At 44.1% G+C, this 20796-nt stretch overlaps 1 protein-coding gene across 7 annotated transcripts in view; it reads right to left on the minus strand.

Moving 5' to 3' along the window:
- Positions 1-820: 820 nt before the first annotated feature.
- fbrsl1 (fibrosin-like 1) overlaps positions 821-20796 on the minus strand; it is a 262394-nt gene continuing 242418 nt past the window's right edge. For 2 of the 7 annotated variants that reach the window (XM_029511662.1, XM_029511659.1), the window contains 13 exons: positions 17407-17827; positions 16243-16502; positions 14144-14394; positions 10666-10716; positions 10380-10475; positions 8781-8852; positions 8535-8564; positions 8172-8243; positions 7268-7400; positions 6412-6495; positions 5056-5139; positions 4005-4275; positions 821-3321 (listed from right to left, as the gene is read on the minus strand). In XM_029511662.1, coding sequence (XP_029367522.1) covers positions 2019-3321; positions 4005-4275; positions 5056-5139; positions 6412-6495; positions 7268-7400; positions 8172-8243; positions 8535-8564; positions 8781-8852; positions 10380-10475; positions 10666-10716; positions 14144-14394; positions 16243-16502; positions 17407-17827 — 3128 coding nt within the window. In that variant the 3' untranslated portion in view covers positions 821-2018. Of the gene's footprint in view, positions 3322-4004; positions 4276-5055; positions 5140-6411; positions 6496-7267; positions 7401-8171; positions 8244-8534; positions 8565-8780; positions 8853-10379; positions 10476-10665; positions 10717-14143; positions 14395-14706; positions 14868-16242; positions 16503-17406; positions 17828-20796 lie in introns of all 7 variants that reach the window. The other 5 variants (XM_029511661.1, XM_029511660.1, XM_029511664.1 and 2 more) reach the window with 5 other exon arrangements.

The following is a 20796-nucleotide window of genomic DNA, read 5'->3' on the forward strand; positions in this document are numbered from 1 at the left end:
AGGGGCCCTTTCGAAAAACCCTGCTGGAGAGTTTGAGACACAGGAGCATCATTGATTTTCAGTAACATCCCCTAATGACCTGGCCACGGTTTGATCCACGCTGTTATTATGGGCTGATACCATGGGACAGGATTGGTGGGTCTCACGGCACACAGCAGCGAGATGAGTAGTCAGGGCATTATCAGGATGAATTGGCAGCGAGCACAGCCGAGGCCTTGTCAATAGCAGGACAGGGCGCCTCAGGGCTCCCTCTGCAGCCCACACCAGAGCGCCTTCCGGCCTCATTAGAAAAGCAGATGAGTGGTGTGTATGAGGAGGCGTACGAGAGGGGAGAGGAGCCTCTCCCCCACCATCTGATAGCGTGCCTCCCAGGCATCGCTCCTCTTAATGAGTCCAGACCACGGGTCAATATGCCACTGGGCTGCCAGTCAATACCGGTTACCTGCAACACAAACACTCAAAACCTGCTTTCATACAAAATCAATGTCCTATTAGTCCCTCCCTGTATTGCCTTGGCCCAGTCTCATCGATCCCCACTGAAGAGCTCTGCAGCCCATGTATGACAGATTATGGCCAAATGATCTGATGGTTTAGGCTACTCTGCCAGCCAAGTCTGTTGCCTTTATGATTTCAAAGTAATAGCTTGATATCAGATGAGCAAATACTCTAAATGCTCAAAACTGAGGCACAAGCGTTATTGGCAAACCCATCAACCTGACATCAACATTCCTCTCAGCATGTTTGGCTTCTGGACAAATTCAGCACCAGTGTCAGCAGTGAAACTGAGCACCAGGATTAAATTAAAGACAGACGGCAAATGTTCGACATTAGGTCCAAACTTTATTCCGTACATTTTAAACCATGAATGTTCATTTTCATTTTTTTTGCAGGCCTAAAACTCTACTTATTTTGTATACAAGAGTCTAAGAAAAACAACTGCACAACACCACAAGGTTGACAGAGAAAGTCCTTTTTGCCACCCACTAAAAAGTGTCCTTCTTTTCTGTCTGGGGCTGGTCCAGTTTGTGACTTGGAAGTCTTTCAATAATTCATCATAATTTCATTGGTAAATATAAACACGTTAATCCAAGTTTCTTTCACTATCACCAGTATCATCTTCCCTCTCCAGGTGATCTCTTTGTTAGGGTGCTGTGTGCTGCTTTGCATAGATTGCAGATGATCCTTGTAGGCCCCCTTACAACACCCTCCTGCTATACTTCCCATCCATTGGCCAGGCTTGTCTGTTGCCATGATATTTAATGGGGAGGTGTTTTCCCATGTTTCATTTAATTTTGTTTTTCTAGAAATGGTTAAAAAGCCTAATAAATTTACATGGTAATTTTGCAGCGAAGGAATATCAACAAGTTATTTACATCAGTTTTCTTTACAGATACTGAACAAAGACCTCATAATATATATTTTTCTGCATATCTCAAAGGCAAAACAAATGAACAAAACAAATCGGTAATGTAACAATTGTACATTGTCATCATTGAGGATATCCTGGTACCATGAGGTTAAATTACTGAAGATTGAAACCAAATCCAGTCTTTACAGTGGGTCATAATGGATATGTCTCACAATCAACTGGGATAAATATTGTAAAAGGTGTGACTAATGCACAAAATACATAAAATTCATAGAAATGATATCTATACATGGAACAAGGATAGGAAATGTACAAACTCATTTTCGGGACCTCTCTTTTTGCACAGAGCTGAAAAAAAGGTATTGGATTAATATATTAATAATTATCAAATATTTAAGTCGGATATAAACATACATGTGTTTATGTTCTTTTTACCGACATTATTCAACCTCCAGTCCACTAAAAGCAAAGTCATGGCATGTGCTTAATTAGCCTTACACACCTTTACTTTGTACAATCATACCCTTTCCCTTAGGAAGTTTTGCTCTTCTCTGGGGAAGAGCAGTGCATTTTGTTCAGAAGAGGATTTCAGATAAGGGGAGTGGGGCTTGTGAGTGCGTCTAGGGAGACTGTGCGCTTTTCTAAGGAGCTACCGAGCCTCTACCTCCTTTGGGTTGCGAGATGGTGAGTAGTCCCGTGGGTCCTGTGTTGTGGTGAGGGGGGTAGTCCTCCTGGGTGATGCTGGCCTGGCACTGCCAGCTGGCACAAGGGGTGGGGGTGCACTGAGTGCGGCTGTGGGGGGTGTTCTGTTCAGAGGGCCGTTGTGTCCTGTGGAGGGACTCAGTCTAGGGTAAGGCATGCCGCCAAGGTGAGGCATAAAGGGGGGCATGTGGGGTAGATGGCCCTCCATGGGGGATTGGTGCAGCTGATGGAGGCGTGCTCTGTCCAGCTCCTCCCGCAGGTGGAGGCGCTCCCGCTCCTCTGCCTGCTGTCTCATTCTCTCGTGCTCCCTGCGCACCTCCAACAAGTGCTCGTGGTGAGAGTAGTCATGAGCCTCCCTCTCGCGATAAGCTCTCTCCTGTTCATACATGCTGGGGAAGCGATGTCCTTGCTCGGCCCTGAGCTGGAAGTCCATTCGTCGCTGCAGGTCCAGACTGCGGTAGGCCTCTCTAAGTGGGTCCCAAGGGAAAGCAGGGTGAGGCAAGCGTTCTCTTCCTGCCAAAGGGCTCACTCCCATGAAGGGAGCCATACGAGCCCGGTCTAGCACATTGAGGCTGCCCATCTGAGGCATGGCACTCATGGAAAGGGGAAGAGAGTGTGCCATGGGGACACCGTGAAGGCCAGGTGCTGGGATGTCACTGCCACGCGGTGAAGGAAGAGGGGGCTGCTGAGACAAAGGTGGGTGGTGGTGGTGTGGGTTTCCAGATTGACCAACGGGCGCAGGGAGTGCTTGGGTTGGTGGCTGTGGGGCAGGCTCTGAACTCACCACCATGACCTCCTGCTCCTCCTTCCGCTCCTCCTTAATCTTCATGTCATTTTTCACCTTGTGGAGGAGATCTCCAGGTGGGGGCTCTTTCCTTTCACTGTCCTTGAGTGTAGGTGGGGGCCCACCTGCCATCTTCATGCCCTGCTCATTTATCATTGCCTTGGAATATGGAGAAGGAGAGCGCTGAGTGGGTTTGATGGAATCTTCTGAGGCTCTCCTCTCTAGCATCTCCTTGCTAGGTGAGCGGCTCTCCTTCACCTTCACTTCAGCCAGTGTGGAAGACTCTCTGTGGCGCTCCAACAGCTCTTTCTCCACCTCACGAACCCGGTCCACGCTTCCACTTTGATGCCGACCTGAATCACTGGAGTTCTGGCTGTTTGAACGAATTAAGCTACTGATCTGGTAGCTGACTGGTGCAGAGGCTGGAGATGAACGATTGGAGTGTCGGTTGCGATCCACAGAATCCCTATAATCACACAATAAAACAATTTAATTAGCCTCAGTCAAAGAAAGCATCAAGTCGATGGGTCGTATTAAATCTGAGTTGTAATTCCCTTAGAAGAAAAACACAAGTTAATATGTTCTTGTCATTCTCTGGTAGTATTTATTGCCTTAAAATTTAAGAAACTTGCAATTAATGTTTGCAGACAGCTTTTGCCCTTTTGATTTGTGTCTCTTTCTTACTTAGATACATGCTTTCCTTATTTCAGTTTCCAAGGATACAACCAATGGATCGAAGAACTGTCATAGTGTTTTCTTATGTCTTTAACACTACAGCAACAGTACATATCTTTGTTTTATCCAAACGGAATTTTATGATTTTGTGTATATGTATGTTTTTCAGTATTACTAATTATGCTATTTGCTGAAAAAACTTGTGATCATGCATCATGTATTTGGTTTTTGTTATGTGTATAGGAATATTCATAATTTCAATCATTAATGTTTCATGTATGTAAGATTTGTTATTGTTGTTGCTTATTTTTCCTGTTTAATGTTTAAAACAATGCAGTGAAGTGGAATCTCAAATGCAAGCAGCGACGATAGCAGAAGAAGAAAAGAAGTAATTGCACTGTTGCAGGAATATTATTTGGTCTAATAGCTTTCATATCATACTTTTGAAGGTGAATAAAGAGACCACACACTCACCTGTCTTTATCCTTCTCTTCCTTCCCAATGGACGAGTCTCTTTTCTCCCTTTCCCTCTCCCTTTCTCTCTCTCTTTCCCGTTCCCTCTCTCGCTCTCTCTCGTGGCTGTTGGCGGAGCTGCTTCTCTCAGCGTCTGCGGTTTTGGGCCACTGTGGCGGGGTGGGGAAAGATGGTGGTGTGCGTCGAAGTCTGTTCCAGGTGTCATGGTGAGGGCTTCCAAACGTGGGTAGTCCTCCTGGACCCTCCTTGGTGCCAAACACACTGTTGGACCCTGAAGGAAAGAAGGAGACAGGCATGGGACCCACTGTAAGTTAATTGGGCACAAAACCTTCTTGAGGACATATAAGATGAGAAAGACTCCACAACAAAAGCTGCTTTTGTCTTTGACTCTGGAGGCTCTCTCACTGAAGCTGTTTGAAAGAGTTAGAGGTTAATGGCTCCCCCCACAAGTAGAAAAAAATACTCATTTGCTTTTGTACTACAGGGCTCCCCACCCCCCTCCAATTTCGCACCGGATGAACAGGGGAGACTCAGTTGCCCTCTGGAGTTGAGGGCTGTGAAAAGCCAAGGGAGACCTTAGCATTCCACGGCATGTCTATTCCAATCACATCCATTTTCACAACAGGATTTGGCACACAAAAATAGAAGGGATGAAGAGAAAGAGAGAAAGGCATAGAGAGAAGGATGCGGAGGGGGGGAGTCCTCCATGGTGGTGCAGAAGGGGCTTGTCAAATAATTAATAGATGAATAGCCACCAAACAGCAGACCTGAGAGTGCCTGTTGGCAGTAGTGCAGCCAGATTAAAGCCAGGCTGCTGGGGCCGTGGTTGGTGGATAGACTTAAGGCAGGGAGGAGGTTTGCTGTGGTCTGTTGTACTTTCTTGTTGGGTCTCGTTGGGCTAGGGCTGCTTTGACACAGAAACTAGAGCTAAGTGTCTTAATTTTTTTCCTCCCCTCCTGGCTCTCCCTGTGGTCTAACTATGTCTGTCACTGGCCACAGGGGCCAGATTGAAGGGGGGAGCAGTGGAGGAGGAGAGGGGGCCAGCGCTTACCAAGCGAGGGGTTGCCTAATCCTCCGAAGGCACTGCTTGAAAGGTTGCCGAGGCCGCCAAAGGAACTGGAGCGACTGAAAGGATCTGCAAAATGCCAAACAGGGATTAGCAAAAGGGGGGGATGCTGGCTAGCAGAGCTCACCCCAACACCAACCCGTTTCACTCGGCTTTTCTCTTACAAGCGAGCTGTGTTTTTTTTTTTTTTTTAAGCGCTGCCACCTTAGGTCTCTGCCTGGTAATCCTGCAGCAGCCAGGTTGCATGGATGTTGGATTCACTGCCACTAACTGGAGTGGAGTGTCTCTGACCCTGCTGAGCGGAACAACCCTGCTCGATGGGGAAATTAGTTTTGAGTTGTTGGAGCTGAGCTTAAAATAAACTGTGGAAGGGCCAGGGAATTAGAAGATGTAAAAATTAGGCTAACGATAATGCTTTTACTGGGGAACCGGGGTCTGATGGCCTCAAATGACGCAAACACCAGCATCCAAATTTATAGTAATACACATATTTACCCTGGGGAGTCAGTGAACAACATTCATCAACTGATAATTTGTAGTGCCATTTTAATTCAGGAAAAAATCCATCAAGAAAAGCAGAGCTTACCAACAGATTAGGGTTTAAGGATTTTTTAGCTCTGGGGCTTGTTAAAATATCGGAAAACACAAGAATGAGAAACATCCTCTGCCTCATGAGGAGACGAATCCCCTGGACAGGAAAATTTTGTCCTCTTCCTCTGTGGACCGTGTATTCACAAGCACAAAATGGATTGACTCAAGGGCTTATTCATGAAATCAACTTGGCACTCTAACTCTAGAAAGTGCCTCAAATAGAATGGTTTAAATGCATGAATGAATAAAAATAATTACACGCACAAATAAACCCTGCAACATAACTGTCCCATTTCTTTGAATTACAAAATCAACTTCATAAAACTATAGAAAATAGCGCCATTTATGCTATTGCACTGCATTTAGTTTCTCCAAACAAATGAGAGATGACAAAAATGGCTGAGGAGTGAACACTAGCCTGGCTATGCCTTTTTAATAACCCCAGACAGAGTTATTTCAGGCTATGTTATGAATCAAACTGTCCAATTATATTATGGCTACACTGTCCTATGAGTTTACGCAAGAAATGCCACAGCAGACTGACTACACTATCCAACTGGATTCCACATTAACCTTCAAATGAATGTCAGATCAAAACTAGAAATAGCTAGGCTTCAAATTACACCCTCGTGGCTGGTAATGCATTTAAAACGCAAGTGTAGAGGAGAGAGAGTGAGTGAGTGAGTAAGTGAGAGATGGACTGAAAGAGGAGATAAATGTATAAAAAAATTTGAACATGGGGTTACTTACACTTACCTGCCAAATGGCTAGGAGGCAGGAAGCCGCTGGGGTGTGGGGCAGGGCCATAGGGGGAGGGGGCTGGGTGGCTGGAGCCTATCAGAGGCAGGGAGGGCAGAACAGTTTTATAATTGTAGAATCAGATGGTCATAAACTAACTGGCATGCAGCGAGAAACCAAAATTATTCTCCACCTACAACAATCACATTTGCGACCCCTGTTATTACGAACAACGTTAATGTGAGTAAATATAACCCGACATGTTTTTCTGCAATTGAATCACAAACTTGCTTATGACATGTACTTACTGCACTGTACATATAACCTGCGTGGTTTAGGGATGGCAGGGTAATTCTACTGAAGACATTAGTGCCTGATATTTTGGTTTTATCGCAGCTGTCGTATGTTTGTGTGCAAATCAATGAGTGCTTATTGAGGTCAGTTCCAAAGCGTGCAACCAGCACAAAACACTGTTACTATCACCCATATTCCATGAATGGTTAATGAAAGAACCAATTACAGGAGTGCTTCTGACACACCACTGCATAATTACCCGTCAAATGCTATTCGCCTCTCTGTTGCCCTCCAACGCAGGGCAAATCAGTCAATTACCTCACTGAGAGTCATCCATATTCATAGACATATCTGACTCGCTTTACTGGGAAAACATTTGCTACAAAAGCACTATAATTAAGTGAACATTAGATGAGACGGGAGAAAAAAATCGTACCGTTTCTTTACAATGGTGGTGCAACAATTTGGACATACTTTTGGATACTAATTTGCATGAAGACAAAAATGGCATTGAAAGGCTTTGAGTGTTTTGAGCGATACGACTTGCAAGGTGCTACTGAGAGACCCCACTGACCTGTGGAAGAGAAAAGGGGTCGTGCCAGGTCATGAGGGTACGGGAACCCAGGGAAGACTCCTGGAGCTGGGGGTCGACTGAAAAGGTCCAGCTTCCCATTCATGTCTAGTTTGTGAGGGTCCAGCTGCATTTGCTAGAGTCAAGAGAGGCAGAAACAAGGAGAGGGAGACAGGCAAAGAAAATTAGATCGGTAGGCTACCACACTAAACATTTACGACAACAGAGTGCGATGGGATTTATCCTCAGCTGCACACTGGGTGAGAGATCAGAGGAATACAGAAACATCAACAATGGCTCCACGTCTCCAATTCTGGCCAACTGTGTTATAGCAAATATATGTAAGCTGATTAGGGACACTAAATCCCTGGTAATGGGGATTCAGAGTCGAAGACAGACTGACACCACTAGGCCAGTGGCCTTAGAGGAGGATCTCCATGGCGAGGCCACACCATCCTCTATCAGTGAGAGGACAATTTCCACACAAGTAGTTTTCATCTGTCCTCACATGTTGCATTTTGGTCAGCACATCTATCACTTCAATTATTAAATCTGTCACCAAGTGCTATCATTCTGATGGGTTGTAATTTTCTCCCTCTCTGCAAAGGTTGACTGAGCCATTCACTGTGCCTTAATTTAGTTTTAGGGAACAATCTACAAGAGGAGACATAACATTTGTAGGATTTTGTATCATCATTATTATCTTGGACAGCGTTCTGTTCCTTTCGATGTCATCTACCTTTTTCCCACCCACGTTTCTAAACCCAGTCATACGATACTAGATATGATCAGACCTACTATTCTTCAGTGAGTATATTACTTGGGTTATTATTCCATTACCAATATACTGCATCTGGTTTACATGACAGAAAGCCTCCTGCAAGACATGAGTATCCATCTCACGCACCTTCATTTTCTGCTGGTGGTGGTAGATCTGCCATGCGATCTGGACATGCACTGCACACCACTTGCCAGGTTTCTAAAAATTTAGAGAGAAACTGAGGTTAGCCTGCTGGCTTTAGTATGGGGAACTAAATATGGATTCTGGCATTGTGATTTTCTGGCCAAACTACAAAGTGGGAACTTGTCAGAATTTTCAACCGGGCAATGGATTAAGAAAATCTAACCCTGACTTAAACCCAATATAGACCTCAAAACTAACCGTAAATGCAGCCAAAAACCTGCAGGGATTGAATTTGGAGTTTTAGACTTTGTGGCCTGGCCAGAGAGATGACATGGTTTATAAATGATGGACAAGGCAACCACTTACCCTAACAGATGTCCTGAATGGATCTGTTATCTGTATGGACAAATAGATGAGTATTATCATCAACAACAAAGACATGTGGCCAAAATATGCAGATCTGCTGGCACTGATGATAAGTGAGCGCATAGATGTGCATGAGTTCTGAATGTTCTGTGTCTGAGACACATACTGTATATACTGTAGTGTGGCATTCACTGGGAGGGGCAGAGAAAGAGGAGGCTGGTTAGGATATATTAGTTTGATATTTACCCGTGGATCTTTCTGCAGGAGTGTGTGAGGTACTGCTCCAGGACGTGCTGCTACGTCAATGGGATTAGACGCCTGATGGGGACAGAAAGACAGAGGGAAAGAGAGACAGGGTAACCAAACAGATCTGCAGTACTGAAATAAAACATTATCCCTGTTGCAATACTGTTTTTTTGTAGAAATTAAGATAATTCTAAATTGAGCTCTGAGGCATCCTCAAGCGCATTCTCGGTGGAGGACTTTTCATTCTGGATTTTTTCTGTATGAATAAGTAACAGAAGCACTGTAGCACTAAATGTGCGTCCATGCTATGGATGGATGTCTGTAGCATAATAGCATTCCAGAAACTTTTCTAAAACCACTAGAACATCCTCCAGCTACAGATGAAAGCATCACTACTTCCATATATTGCCCACTTCGAGATCTATAGCACACTAATCCTTAACTACAGCTGCTATGTAGCTGATGTCATAGATATAAGTGCGATGATGCAGCAGGTGCCGAGCCACGGCAGTGTAAGTCAGAGGCGCAAGTGCAGAGATCAGCCTTATTAATCCATCCCTATACCAGGGATGGGAAGATCCTGCAGGGTGACCTGGGTCACCAGCCCCCACGAACAAACACACATCCCAAGCCCTTCTCTCCCAAGCTCCTCTCCAAGAATACTTAGCAGGGGTTTTAGACACATAAGACTGTTCCTTGAACCATCTGGTGGGGCCTTTGACAAAAGGGCCCCTCCATGACAGAGTACGCTGGGAATAGGGCCAGCGGATTTAGGGCAGCTTTGATTAGGGGCTTACACCAGGTCACAGCCGCTGGGCATCTGCCAGACACACTCACCCCCTCGCATCCCTTCCCATCCCACACATCCCTGCCGCCCCAGATCTTCTCTTCTTGTCTCACTTGTCATGGCTCAGCTAAGCCCAGAGCTCTGACCCAGGTTCATGTCCAGTCAAGTCTGACAGAATATAATAATGGATTTTAAATGGGTGTATTAGAATCCTGTTTCACATCTTCAGCTTCGAGCTCTGGTGCTTTTCTCTTTCAAGACACAATATCTCATACCAAACTTTCTAATGTGCTGTCAGAACCCTTTTTTCTTCGATGGCTACATCCTTAGAGGGTGTTACGTTCATGACTGACATTTAATGCATATCCATTTTCTTAATTTCAACCAAAAAAGGACTGTATTTCTGGTTCTTATATTTTAGTCACTTGGATTAGCTTCAAAACTTAACGCTAACTGGTTGATAAAGGCACAGGGCTTCTGGCATATAGTATATTACATATGCGACTTTGAAACTTCCATGCAGAAACAACTCATTATCCCTTTAGCATATGACTTTGGTGAGTAAGTGTAGTCATTTTCACCTGATGGAATGCTGAAATTTTGCTAAATAATACAAAAGATGAAGTTAAATCATGTGACACTAATAAGAGCAAAAAATGGAAATTATATTTTGAGATTTTGGTTTTGCCTTTTGTCTCCAAATGGCCAATTTGTGTTTTAACTGTGTTCAAACTTGTGGGATTTCTCGTTGTGCCCATCTTTCTTTAAATAGCTTTTAGCTCATGGGTTGAGGGTGGGGAAGTGGGGCTGACCTTGGGCTGGAAGGCTCCTTGCAGTGAGCTGAAGGGTCCTGAGTGTGGGAGCAGCGGGGGCATGCCTGGCATGGTGGGGGGATAGGAGGGGAAGAACTGGGGAGGATGGGAGACACAAAAAGACACAAAAAAAAAATCATACAAAGATACGAACAGGACTCAAGCATATGCACGTACATAACCACAGCCACAATAAATACTGTCACGGCAACATTCAAATATGTCAAATATTTGATTTGCCAAATGCAAATAGCTTATTTAAATGTATTTTAAAAAAACCACTTACATTTGAATGTCGGATGAATGGATTGTCCAGTTTGGGGGTGTATTTGTCGAACTGGAAGAGAGAGAAAACATTGGAAACATAAGTCCACAAAATGATCTATGTTTACCAAAATCCTTGCTGCAAGTCTTCTTTAAAAATACCCTCTCATTATTTTTACATCATAAAAACATAACATGTGATCAACATCTGTAAGTGGTAATAAGCAGGATTTTGATCCAGAATAATAAGCCCAGGAGTAAAGCAGCTGGCTTGCACTGGTCATGGGTTTACTTAAACTGCATGGTCAGATAGGCAGTTAAATTACTAACAATACAGCCGCTTTAGCTGACTGCCAAGATGAAGGCAGCCTGCATGATTTTCCAATTGAGCACACAGAGGTTGGGCGTGGAGGCCCAGCTACGGGAATCATACCATTTTAAAACCAGACGAGATGTTTCTATTCACTGGAAAATTTGTAGGAACGTGAATCTAATTGCTTTTGACTGCTATGGCCTCTTATTCCTTTTCTTTTCTTTTTTTTTTTTTTTTAAACAATCTCTGATGGTATAGACATGCAGTGAGTGCATGGAGACATACAGATTGTTTTGAGTGTCAGACATGAGACTTGAAAAGAGATGTTGTCAAGAAAACTGTCCAATTCACCATGTATAAAATCGCGGGCAATATATATAAAGCTCTTGTGTGAGTAGTCAGTCTTTTATAACTGAAACCGAATCGAGTAGATGACATTTGCAATGGTTAGGGGCTAATTCAGGACAGATCACCATGAAACTGATATAACCTTGAAAGGCTTAACTGATGGGAGGAAACCATTTCTGTGGCAACGTTTATGCCTACCAGAATAATCTCAGTTAGAGTTTGCCACATAAAAACCATGTTGTTGGAATGAAAAAATATTTCTGATCATATCCTGAACACATGGGAATCTAGTCAGTAAACTGAGAAGGAGAGGAGGGAGAAAGAAAACACCAAATGTTGCCCCACGTATGAATGGGGGCTTTGTACGCCTGCTCACTGGCTCTCTATTTTGAAACAGGGTAATTACAAGTGACAGTTACTTATTCCAAGTCCGCAAATACACAAACCATTTGCAGGTACTTTTTGCGAGTGTTTTCACAAAGCTCTCTTGGCAGACGCAGACGTTTTGGGTTTACATAAAACAAGAAAATGAGTGGGTATGAATCAGTGTTTCTGTGTGTGCTAGTACTGCAACACGGGTGGTTGTGGTGGTGGGGTGGCGGGCGTAGGGTTGGCTAAGCTACTGGCAGGCAGGGTTGGGGTCAGGGGCCCTTTTGTGGGCCAGGGCCATTCACATCTGGACACAAAATGGCAGCAGCAGTAGCAGTGATGGTGTTGACGGCTCTGTTTGCGGGTGATAATGGGCCCAAATCAAAGATGGATAGCCTATTGAGAGGAAACGCAGAGCCAGCTTCCGAGCTCATTAAACAGCTCCTCTGCATTTCTGAAGGTGCGGCCTGTTTAATGTCTGACACTGGGAGAGGGATTTTGGCTGCTTTATGGCCTTGTAAAAAAAAAAAAAAAAGAAAAAGAAGAAGATAAAGAAAAAACCTCTTGCCTGTGTAATTTATGGTGCCTGTCACAGTTTTATAGCAAACAGGTTTGGATAATTAAAACTTAATATTTCATCTTATAACAATTAGGATATTCCTTGTCAAAGGCATGGATGGGGCAAGGGGGCAGGATAGCAAAGACACTGCTGCCATTTGGCAAGCCAGCTGCTTGAGGATGTAGAACAATAAACAAATATAGAGGCTTCATAATTTCATTAATTACAGCCATTAGCCAAGGGCTGTTGCATAGTTGAAATGACATGGGGCATCTAGAAAGCAGGAAAAAAAAATAAAAGACAGCAAGAGAGAGAAAGTGGGAGAGGGAGGCAGAACAACTGGGCCATACATGGTTTTTCTTTTCATGACAAAACAGTAGGACAACCACTACATTATCATTAATGCTGCCTCTTTAAGCAAGCACTGAAGGGAAGAAAAACAGCATTGTTACTGAGGAGAGGAGGAGAGGAGAAAATACATAAGTTAAGTAGCAACACAGTTTCAATTAAAAGGAAAAAAAAAAAAAAAACAGCAAAAGACATTAATGACAGTCTCAAATCTCGACATACCAAGAGATGGGGGGAGTATGTACATCATGGACTACATAATGCTAGCATTAGCAAAATGGAGAAAATCACCTCTTTCATCTTCAAAGACAGAACTGTGTTCTGTACATAATTCCAACCACATCAGGAATTAACATAAGACCAGATATCGGCATGTGTGTTGGCTCAAGAACAGTCTACACAATCTCTATACTTATCTGAGATTGTGCTATAAATACCAGCGCTTTGATTTCTAATGTACAGGATGGGGATAATCTTGGAGCAGGGCCTTAATGGGACTGCAGGCTCTCAATCAGAGGTCATGACATAATGGATTAGACTAATGCCAAAAAGCTACAAATGGGGCCCCCGCCTGAATCGACTGTGAGAAATTGGTGTGCATTTGAAATGATGGATGAATAGTTATAGCCTTTTTTTTCCTCAGCACTAATCTTAGAGCTGCCCCCCCCCCCGCCCCGACTTTCCAGACTTGACGGCAGTTAAAGCACGGAAGCAATTAGAAACATTATCAAAACAGTTTTACAATGATGTCATCCCACAGTCATCTGCAATGAAGTTATTTGACTGGCTTTGAATTTGTCACTGGCAAGTATGGTAGGCTGTTGAGCTGTGCACATGCACACACACACACACATGTGGTGAGGAGCCTGCACAGAAGTATAGTTTGCAGAAATGCATACACAGTTCTGTTTGATTGTGCCTTCGTTGCTCTTTGGTAACAGGCAAAGGAAAACATTCAAAACCATTTAAAACACATCCATATGCACACAATTGAAAAGCCTAACTTCAGGCAATTCTCCTTTTTTGATCCTCAGCAAACACTGAACAGCAAAATCTATGTCAAAGTTAAGAAGACAATGAATAATTGAAATGAAATTTGGGAACGTTGGTTTGGCAGACTTGCTGAATCAGGTAAGAGCCTCTACACAAAAGTGAATGCATATTGTGTATGTGCAGTTCTAGAAGCTGAAGGGCACGAAAATAAACAGCATGTAGATGGAAGAACTATTAGATGTATGTAATATGTGTAATGGGAGGTGGCACCCAGTGAGTCGTATCTGCCCTGTCCCTATTGTAGTGGAACAAACGTGATGTGATGAGCTTTCTGTCAGCTCTTGGACTTCAGCTGCAGGAATGAAAAAGCAAAATCCAGACTGAATCAGTGCCATATTTTTTGTAAAGGGATAGGGGAGGCTACATCTACGGGACATGTTTGGTGAATTTTGAGGTAAAGAAAAAAGGGAGGAACTGATTGAAGAAGGGAAATTGGGAGGGGTGACAGGTGGGTGGGTGGGAAGTTACTGGAACTTTCTTTTTTTGTTTTTTTTTTTTACTTATCCTCACATTTCTGGCTTGGGTACGCACCATGGGAGGTGCGGTGGGCGGGGTGAGGATGGCGGCCGGGGGCAGACTGGCGGGGAAGGGCGTGAAGGTGTGCTGGTGGGTGTGTTGGTGCTGGTGCATGTGCTGGTGTTGGTGAAACTCGGCCCTCAGGAGTGACACGGGGGCCAGCGGCGAGGCGGACGGCCCCCGGCCCCGCTCTGAACTCTGAACCAGGAAGCGGTTGTTCAGCTCCTGCCTCAGGAGGTCATGCTCTGCAAGAAAGGAGAGCGAGGAAAACCAAAAAAACAAAAACAAAAAAAAAAAAACCACACAAAAAAATAAAAAAACAAAGACATAACAAAACATAACAAAACAAAACAAAAAAAAACCCAGAACCAAAAAAACAAACAAAACAAACCCCAAAAAAAAAACCAACAACAAACAAAACAAACAAAAACAGAAAAAGAAAAAAAGAAAAGAAAAGTAGGGATGGGGGAGGGAAGGGGGGGACACAAGAAAAAAAAGGCACGGGCGCCCAGTCAGTCTTCACAACAAGGGTAGAAGAGAAGAAAGAAAATAGTCACCTGGCATTCTCTGTTTCTCCAGCTCATGCTGTGAGGGTTTTCTACGTGGGGACTCATTGGTGGTGGTAAGAGAGTTGCCTGTGACAATGTGCCAATCAGAATCCCCGAATGAGGCTGGCAATACATGATTGGTTGGTTGAATGATATCAACAGGCTGGTATCTAAAGACAAGAGAGAACCAAGAGTCATCCCAGCAGAAAACACACACACTCTTGCCCTCTATTAGAAAGTCAATCCACAACTGGCATAATTTACGGCATCATTTGGAGACACCCATCATCGCTGGAGACATTTGTCTGACATTGTCTAAGGTTTTTTTTTTTTTTTTTTTTTCCCCCCAATGGTTACTATTCCCATGTCCTTGGTACGAAAGAACACAATGCTGGATGTGGAGGTAATTAACACAAGATGATTTTCAGCAGGCCTACACTCATGACGTCTCCAGCTGTGATGACTGTCCACTTGTTTGCTGGCATTTGCCAGCGATGCATCCATGTGACCTCATTACCCTGTCTCAGATTCTATATTTACTGCCTATATTAGAAGATTATGTCTGATATTATCCTGCAGTGAAAATAAATGATGACATTAAAACATGTGACTTGCTTTAGAAGCAACATCCTGCTGCATTTCAGTCAGATGTATTTTCATTCTGTGTTGCAAAAGGGTGATTTTGTTCATAATATTCTTTGGAAATTTGTCAAATAATTGATTACTGGTAATTGGCTATTTAGAGCATCTGTAGCTGCTGCACTAAGTGGGCGACATTCTTTACAGTTACAGCCAGATCATTAGAGAAATATGCTGACATTATTGGAATGGGCTCTTTTGATGGATTACAGTTTTACTACTATCTTTAGTCTCTTGTGTGCTGTTCTGTTGCTTTTGAGATAGATTCAAAATTGTCATTGTACTATTCAGTAGCATAGGCACTCTGAGATCTGGAAGGAATACTAGAATCAATAGTCTCATCACAAAGCAAAGTCCTTATTTACCGAAATATGCTTTCTTTAATAACAAAGTATGTCAGTGTAATAGCCTTTTCAGTTAGAATCAGTAAAGGAGGAAATAAAAATATGTTTCAGTAGCAATGAAAACATAACCCCATGCAGTTTTAGAAATATATGCTTGCACAAACTATTCTGTGCGGCACCAATAACTAAGTAAAAAATATATATAATAAAGGAGCACTTACCTGATCAGCAAAGAGTATATGAACATTTGAATAGTTTTAACACCATATAATACAGAAATTAAGAGATAAGCTGCACCATGAGACATGAAACGGCCATGTCACTATGCAGCGCTTATGAAGATGCACTTAAATGTTTTATCAAAAAACTCGCGAAAGGAATGCAGGAACTTCTTGCTGCTGCTGTTAGTAGCACTCTGTCATCCTCTTGAGAGGCGTTAACCAATCAAGGGGTAATGTGATAACGACAGTGTTGGTCTATTTAAAGCTGCAATGTACTGCCATAGTGTCGTTGCGTCTCTGATGGCAAGCTACCATCTGACACGTGAGGTGCGCGGCTTTACCTGGGTAGGGGGTGCCGGCGGGGTGTCCTGGCACCACTAAGCTGTTTGTTGGTAAGGTCGGTGGTGGAGGCAGTGTGGCTGGGGTTGCAAACATGGCCGGATGGCGATGGCCCGGGCTCCGTAGGGAGGAATAATGCGAGGTAGAGAGATTGGCTATGGACAGAGGCAGGGTGGGGGCTGAAGTTGGTAGCCCACTGACGTGGTGGAGAGGGGGTGGGGGCAAGTGTTGTTTGGGATGACCCACTGGACTGCTGCTGTGGCTTAAGATTTAAGAGAGAGAGAAGGAAAATACAATTATCTGCAATGGAAAGGAATGACACTGTATGGCACTAATTAGGACATACAGTATTTCATTCATTTCTTCAGTGTTCAGTTCAGTAATAGTGCCGTATTTATGACAAACCTCCAGCTTCCATTTGTAATATATGTGTTCACTTGCTTTGTAGCTAGCTCAGTATTAGTTCAGCTTTACTGATATGTTTGACACCTTGCTTTGACAAGAGAAGAATGATTTTCCAATAAAGCTTCTTACATTGAACTAAAAAGAGGTGAGGGCAGAAACTGAGATGAAATGGCAGTGTGCTTTATGTACTAGAGTTTTGTTCAATGAAATACAGTAAATCTGACAGCTGGTTATTGCGAGTTTGTGTGGCAGAAAATCAATATCAGCTTGAAAACAGTCAATTTTGCGTGCAATATAAACTGCATAGTATTTTGTTGGACTACATTATATTAATTTTGAAATAGGTGCAGTTTATTTTATTGCTGGCTCCACTAAACTGGCAAGGACACATTGAAGAAAATTCAACTTCAGCTTTTTCCCACGTGCACAAGGAAAGGAGAAGAGGTCAAAACTCCAGCAATGAAAGAACTGACTACAATGGGACACCTTGATGTAGTCCACAACAGGATCAGTGATGATGAAGACACCATACAAAAATTCTGTCCTTTTACTTTTATTCAGCAAATGTGACATTTCCCAGTTGTTTTGTCAGACATATCCATTCTTGCTCCCCGACTGAGCTTGAAATGGCTGAAAATACAGAATGAATACGCTGGCTAGCTCTGTGTATGATTTTTACTGACTATTTTTCACTGCTGATTCTTGGTAGGCAGCCATCTTTAATGAGGAAACTGCTCAAATACGCCCATGTAACAGCTTACCTGATGTCGTGGAGACTGTTGTACTGCAGTGGGTGATGCACTTGGTGGCCGATTAGGGGGCGCCCGTGATGCTGTGGGGGTGGAAGAAGACGAGGCTCTTGGTGAGGGTGTGGGTGAGGAGGGTGGGGCTGGGGATGGGGTGGTGGCCTCAGCAGGGGAGGGGTAGGGACAGGGGGTGGAGGCGGCTGCTCCTTCTTGACACTGAGAGGAGGCGGGGTGGGGAGGCGTGATCTAGGAGGCTCTGGAGGGGCCGCCGCTGCAGCGGGGGCTGGGGAGCCTGTGGGTGCCGAAGCCGGGGTGGGGCTGGGCACGGGAGGCGCAAAGGGCACCTCACTGTTGCTTTGCTCCTGGCTGCGCTGGAGCCCTGATACTTTGGCTGAGCTACAAGTCTTCTTCTCGGGACTCTCATTCGTTGGCACACCTGAAGAGAAAGGAAACAACCAAGTGTAAAAAGAGAATTTGCAAATGTCGATCTGAGGTTAATCTGGGCTGCCCATTTTTGAGCGTACAAAGATAGATGCTTGTTCCTGTGTGTACTCAGAGGAGCATATGCAATCAATGATAAATAAAACATATCTCCCTCAGCTTCCTGTTTTAATGTTCTCCACATGTTTCCTGCCCAATGTTCCTCCTGTTTCACTCTCCCTACGTTCCATTAAGTGTTTAATCAGGTCATTTTCATGCTTGACTATAATCAGATGATCCAATTTCTTTTCGCGATCCAGTCAGTATGAATAAATCACAGCTAATTAAAGTTAAATGTCGGCCCCTATTCAGGGCTTTGCTGAGCACACAATCTGGCATGAAATAATTATGTTTCAATTGTGCTGTGAAGAGAGATCATGGCCCTTATCTTGGCCTCTCTGCCACTGTGCTTTTCTGTCCTCCCTTCCTGATCTTTCAGGGGATTTGGGAAACAAGCAAAGCAAGCAAAGCACTTCGAACTTGGCCACTTTGTCTTTACCATTCATCAGGGGTCTTTTCAACAGACAAGAAGCTTTTATGATCAGAATTCCACTCAACAACGAATTTTCATACTAAGGCTGTTGCAATTTAATCACTGTAATTATATGTCGTTGTAGCAGGAAGATGAAAGTGGCAGAAAATGCAGCATCTCAACACCTTTGCCACACAAAGAATCTCAAAGCACTTACGAATCAGTGAAAAAGAAAAGCCATTTGGTGATATTTCACTTCTCTGTGTTAAAGGAAAAGCAAAATGGGCCACAAAGAAAGGGAGTTTGAGGAGATTTTAGTGCCACAACTACAATAAAGAAAACACTGAACTAATCAAAGCCGCAAGTGGTGGAATTTCTTTTAAGCCTAGAAACTTCACATGCATAGAAAAATCAGAGAAAGAAAATGCTCACGCATGGATAGAAACAGATAGGGAGAGAGAAGACAGCCTGGTGTAGATGAGGCTCTCTAGGCGGCTCTAATCTACAGCTAAGACGCGGCAGTACTTCAGTCAGAAGGCTTACTAGTGCCGCAATTAAAAAAAGCTCCACGGGCACTCTCAACGGTAACAAAAAATGAGAGCCGGGAGCTGCTGTCAAGCCAGTGAGAACTCGATATGCAGCCTACTAATGGAATATCCAGTCCCTATTAACAGCCTGCTTAATCTTTCAAGGATCCTAACACCCATAAAAAGACCAATAAAAAGGCAGGGCAGAGCTTTTATTTTTTTATTTGTTGAGTTCCCCTCCCTTGCACCTCACATTTTATGGTAGAACTGGGGCTGGCTAAGGTGTCACGATTTTCAAATGAATTCTGGGGTCTGGGTGTATATAGACCCCCGGATTTATAGCGGTCTGGGATGTGGATTAAACTGTCAGGCTCTTTTCCTGCAAGCGAACGAGAAAGGGGAAGACAGAAGGCAAAGACAGAGAGACAGACACTGACAGACAAACAGAGGCAAAGAAGCAAATATCCACAGTCGAAATGTCGCCGTTGGGTGATGTTGCCGTGGCAACCTGTTCTCCCAGACACAATGTGCGGCGAGTGATATGGAATGAAGTCTCACTACGACCACTAGGAGATAGAGAGGAGCTTCTAATACTAATGCTGGGAAGCCAGGGCCACGGCAAGCGCCGGGGTATCTTAATGATGATTCTAATGGGCTCTAATGGAGGCAGCGAGGTATCAGCTCAGACCAACCCATCCCTCATTAAAATCACACTGCAAGCTAAGACGCACACACACGCCAATACACACACACACACTAATACAACAGGAAAATCGAGAGAGAGAGAGAGAGAGAGAGAGAGAGAGAGAGAGAGAGAGAGAGAGAGAGAGAGAGAGAGAGAGAAAAAAGCTTTCCAGTTTGGGCACATTACACACACACACACACACACACACACACACACACACACACACACACACACACACACACACACACACACACAGGGCCAACATCTTTATTTTGTTGAAGGGAATTGCAGAGCAGGAGAAATATGGCCAAAACTGCTGCAAAGGGCAAAAGGGTACATCCTTTCAACTACTTCTTTGATTCAGAAGTGATGGCAACATGATAGGAATGCATACAGACTTTATGTGTGATTGCTCCTTAAACAATAAGTGCTCCGCCTTCTTTAGCAGCACGCAGCAAGGTCAGTCGCGAACAGGTGATGACAACAAACACGGTGAAAACCCTCACCTCACTTTTTCACAATTTTTCTGAAGGTTGAGGTAGCAGCCATTTTGGGTGTAAACTAACACACGGTGATCACAAAATGAAAGTCTCTATGACACATGTCACCTACAGGCTAAATGGAGGAAAATCGCTGCTGTTTTTAAACAAACTGTCAACAAGACTCTCAAGCACTTGACAAACTTGGCACAGTTTTGTACTTCATCTCCTTGAGACAAGGAAGACACTTTACCTGCAATCACACTGCGGGGAAAACAGTGGGCAAGCCACAGGCAGTCATGTGAAACAAATGCCATATGAGTCTGTACAAAAAATCTGCTGTCCTGTAGCCTTGCCCCACAGTCCTGAGCAGATGGTGTGAGTGAGTCAGGCAGGTTGGAGGGAAGCCCGGTGGCGGGGGGGGGCCACCCCCCACCTACCTCTCCCGTTAGCTGGGTTAGTGCACTGGGGGGACAGGGACATTCCCTTGGGGGGTGTTGGCAGGTCTGCTCGCCAGATGATATCTCATCCCACTATTGATCTTTTTATAGTTGTTCCTGTGGCCCTGCTTACTCAGGAGAATTGGGCCTTGCCCTGTGAGCACGTGCCTAGGTTTCCGCTGATATAGGGTTGTGGGGTTGGAGGGGTGGAGTAAGGAGGGGGGTAGCAGACGGAAAACAGGCCACTGGGATTCACTGCTGATGACTGATGTGTCCAGCGAGGAATCTGGGATGAACACTGTGTCGCTACACAGCTGTTCCT

Source organism: Echeneis naucrates, chromosome 9 (genome assembly GCF_900963305.1).
Source record: "Echeneis naucrates chromosome 9, fEcheNa1.1, whole genome shotgun sequence".
In the NCBI taxonomy this organism is placed as follows: domain Eukaryota; kingdom Metazoa; phylum Chordata; class Actinopteri; order Carangiformes; family Echeneidae; genus Echeneis; species Echeneis naucrates.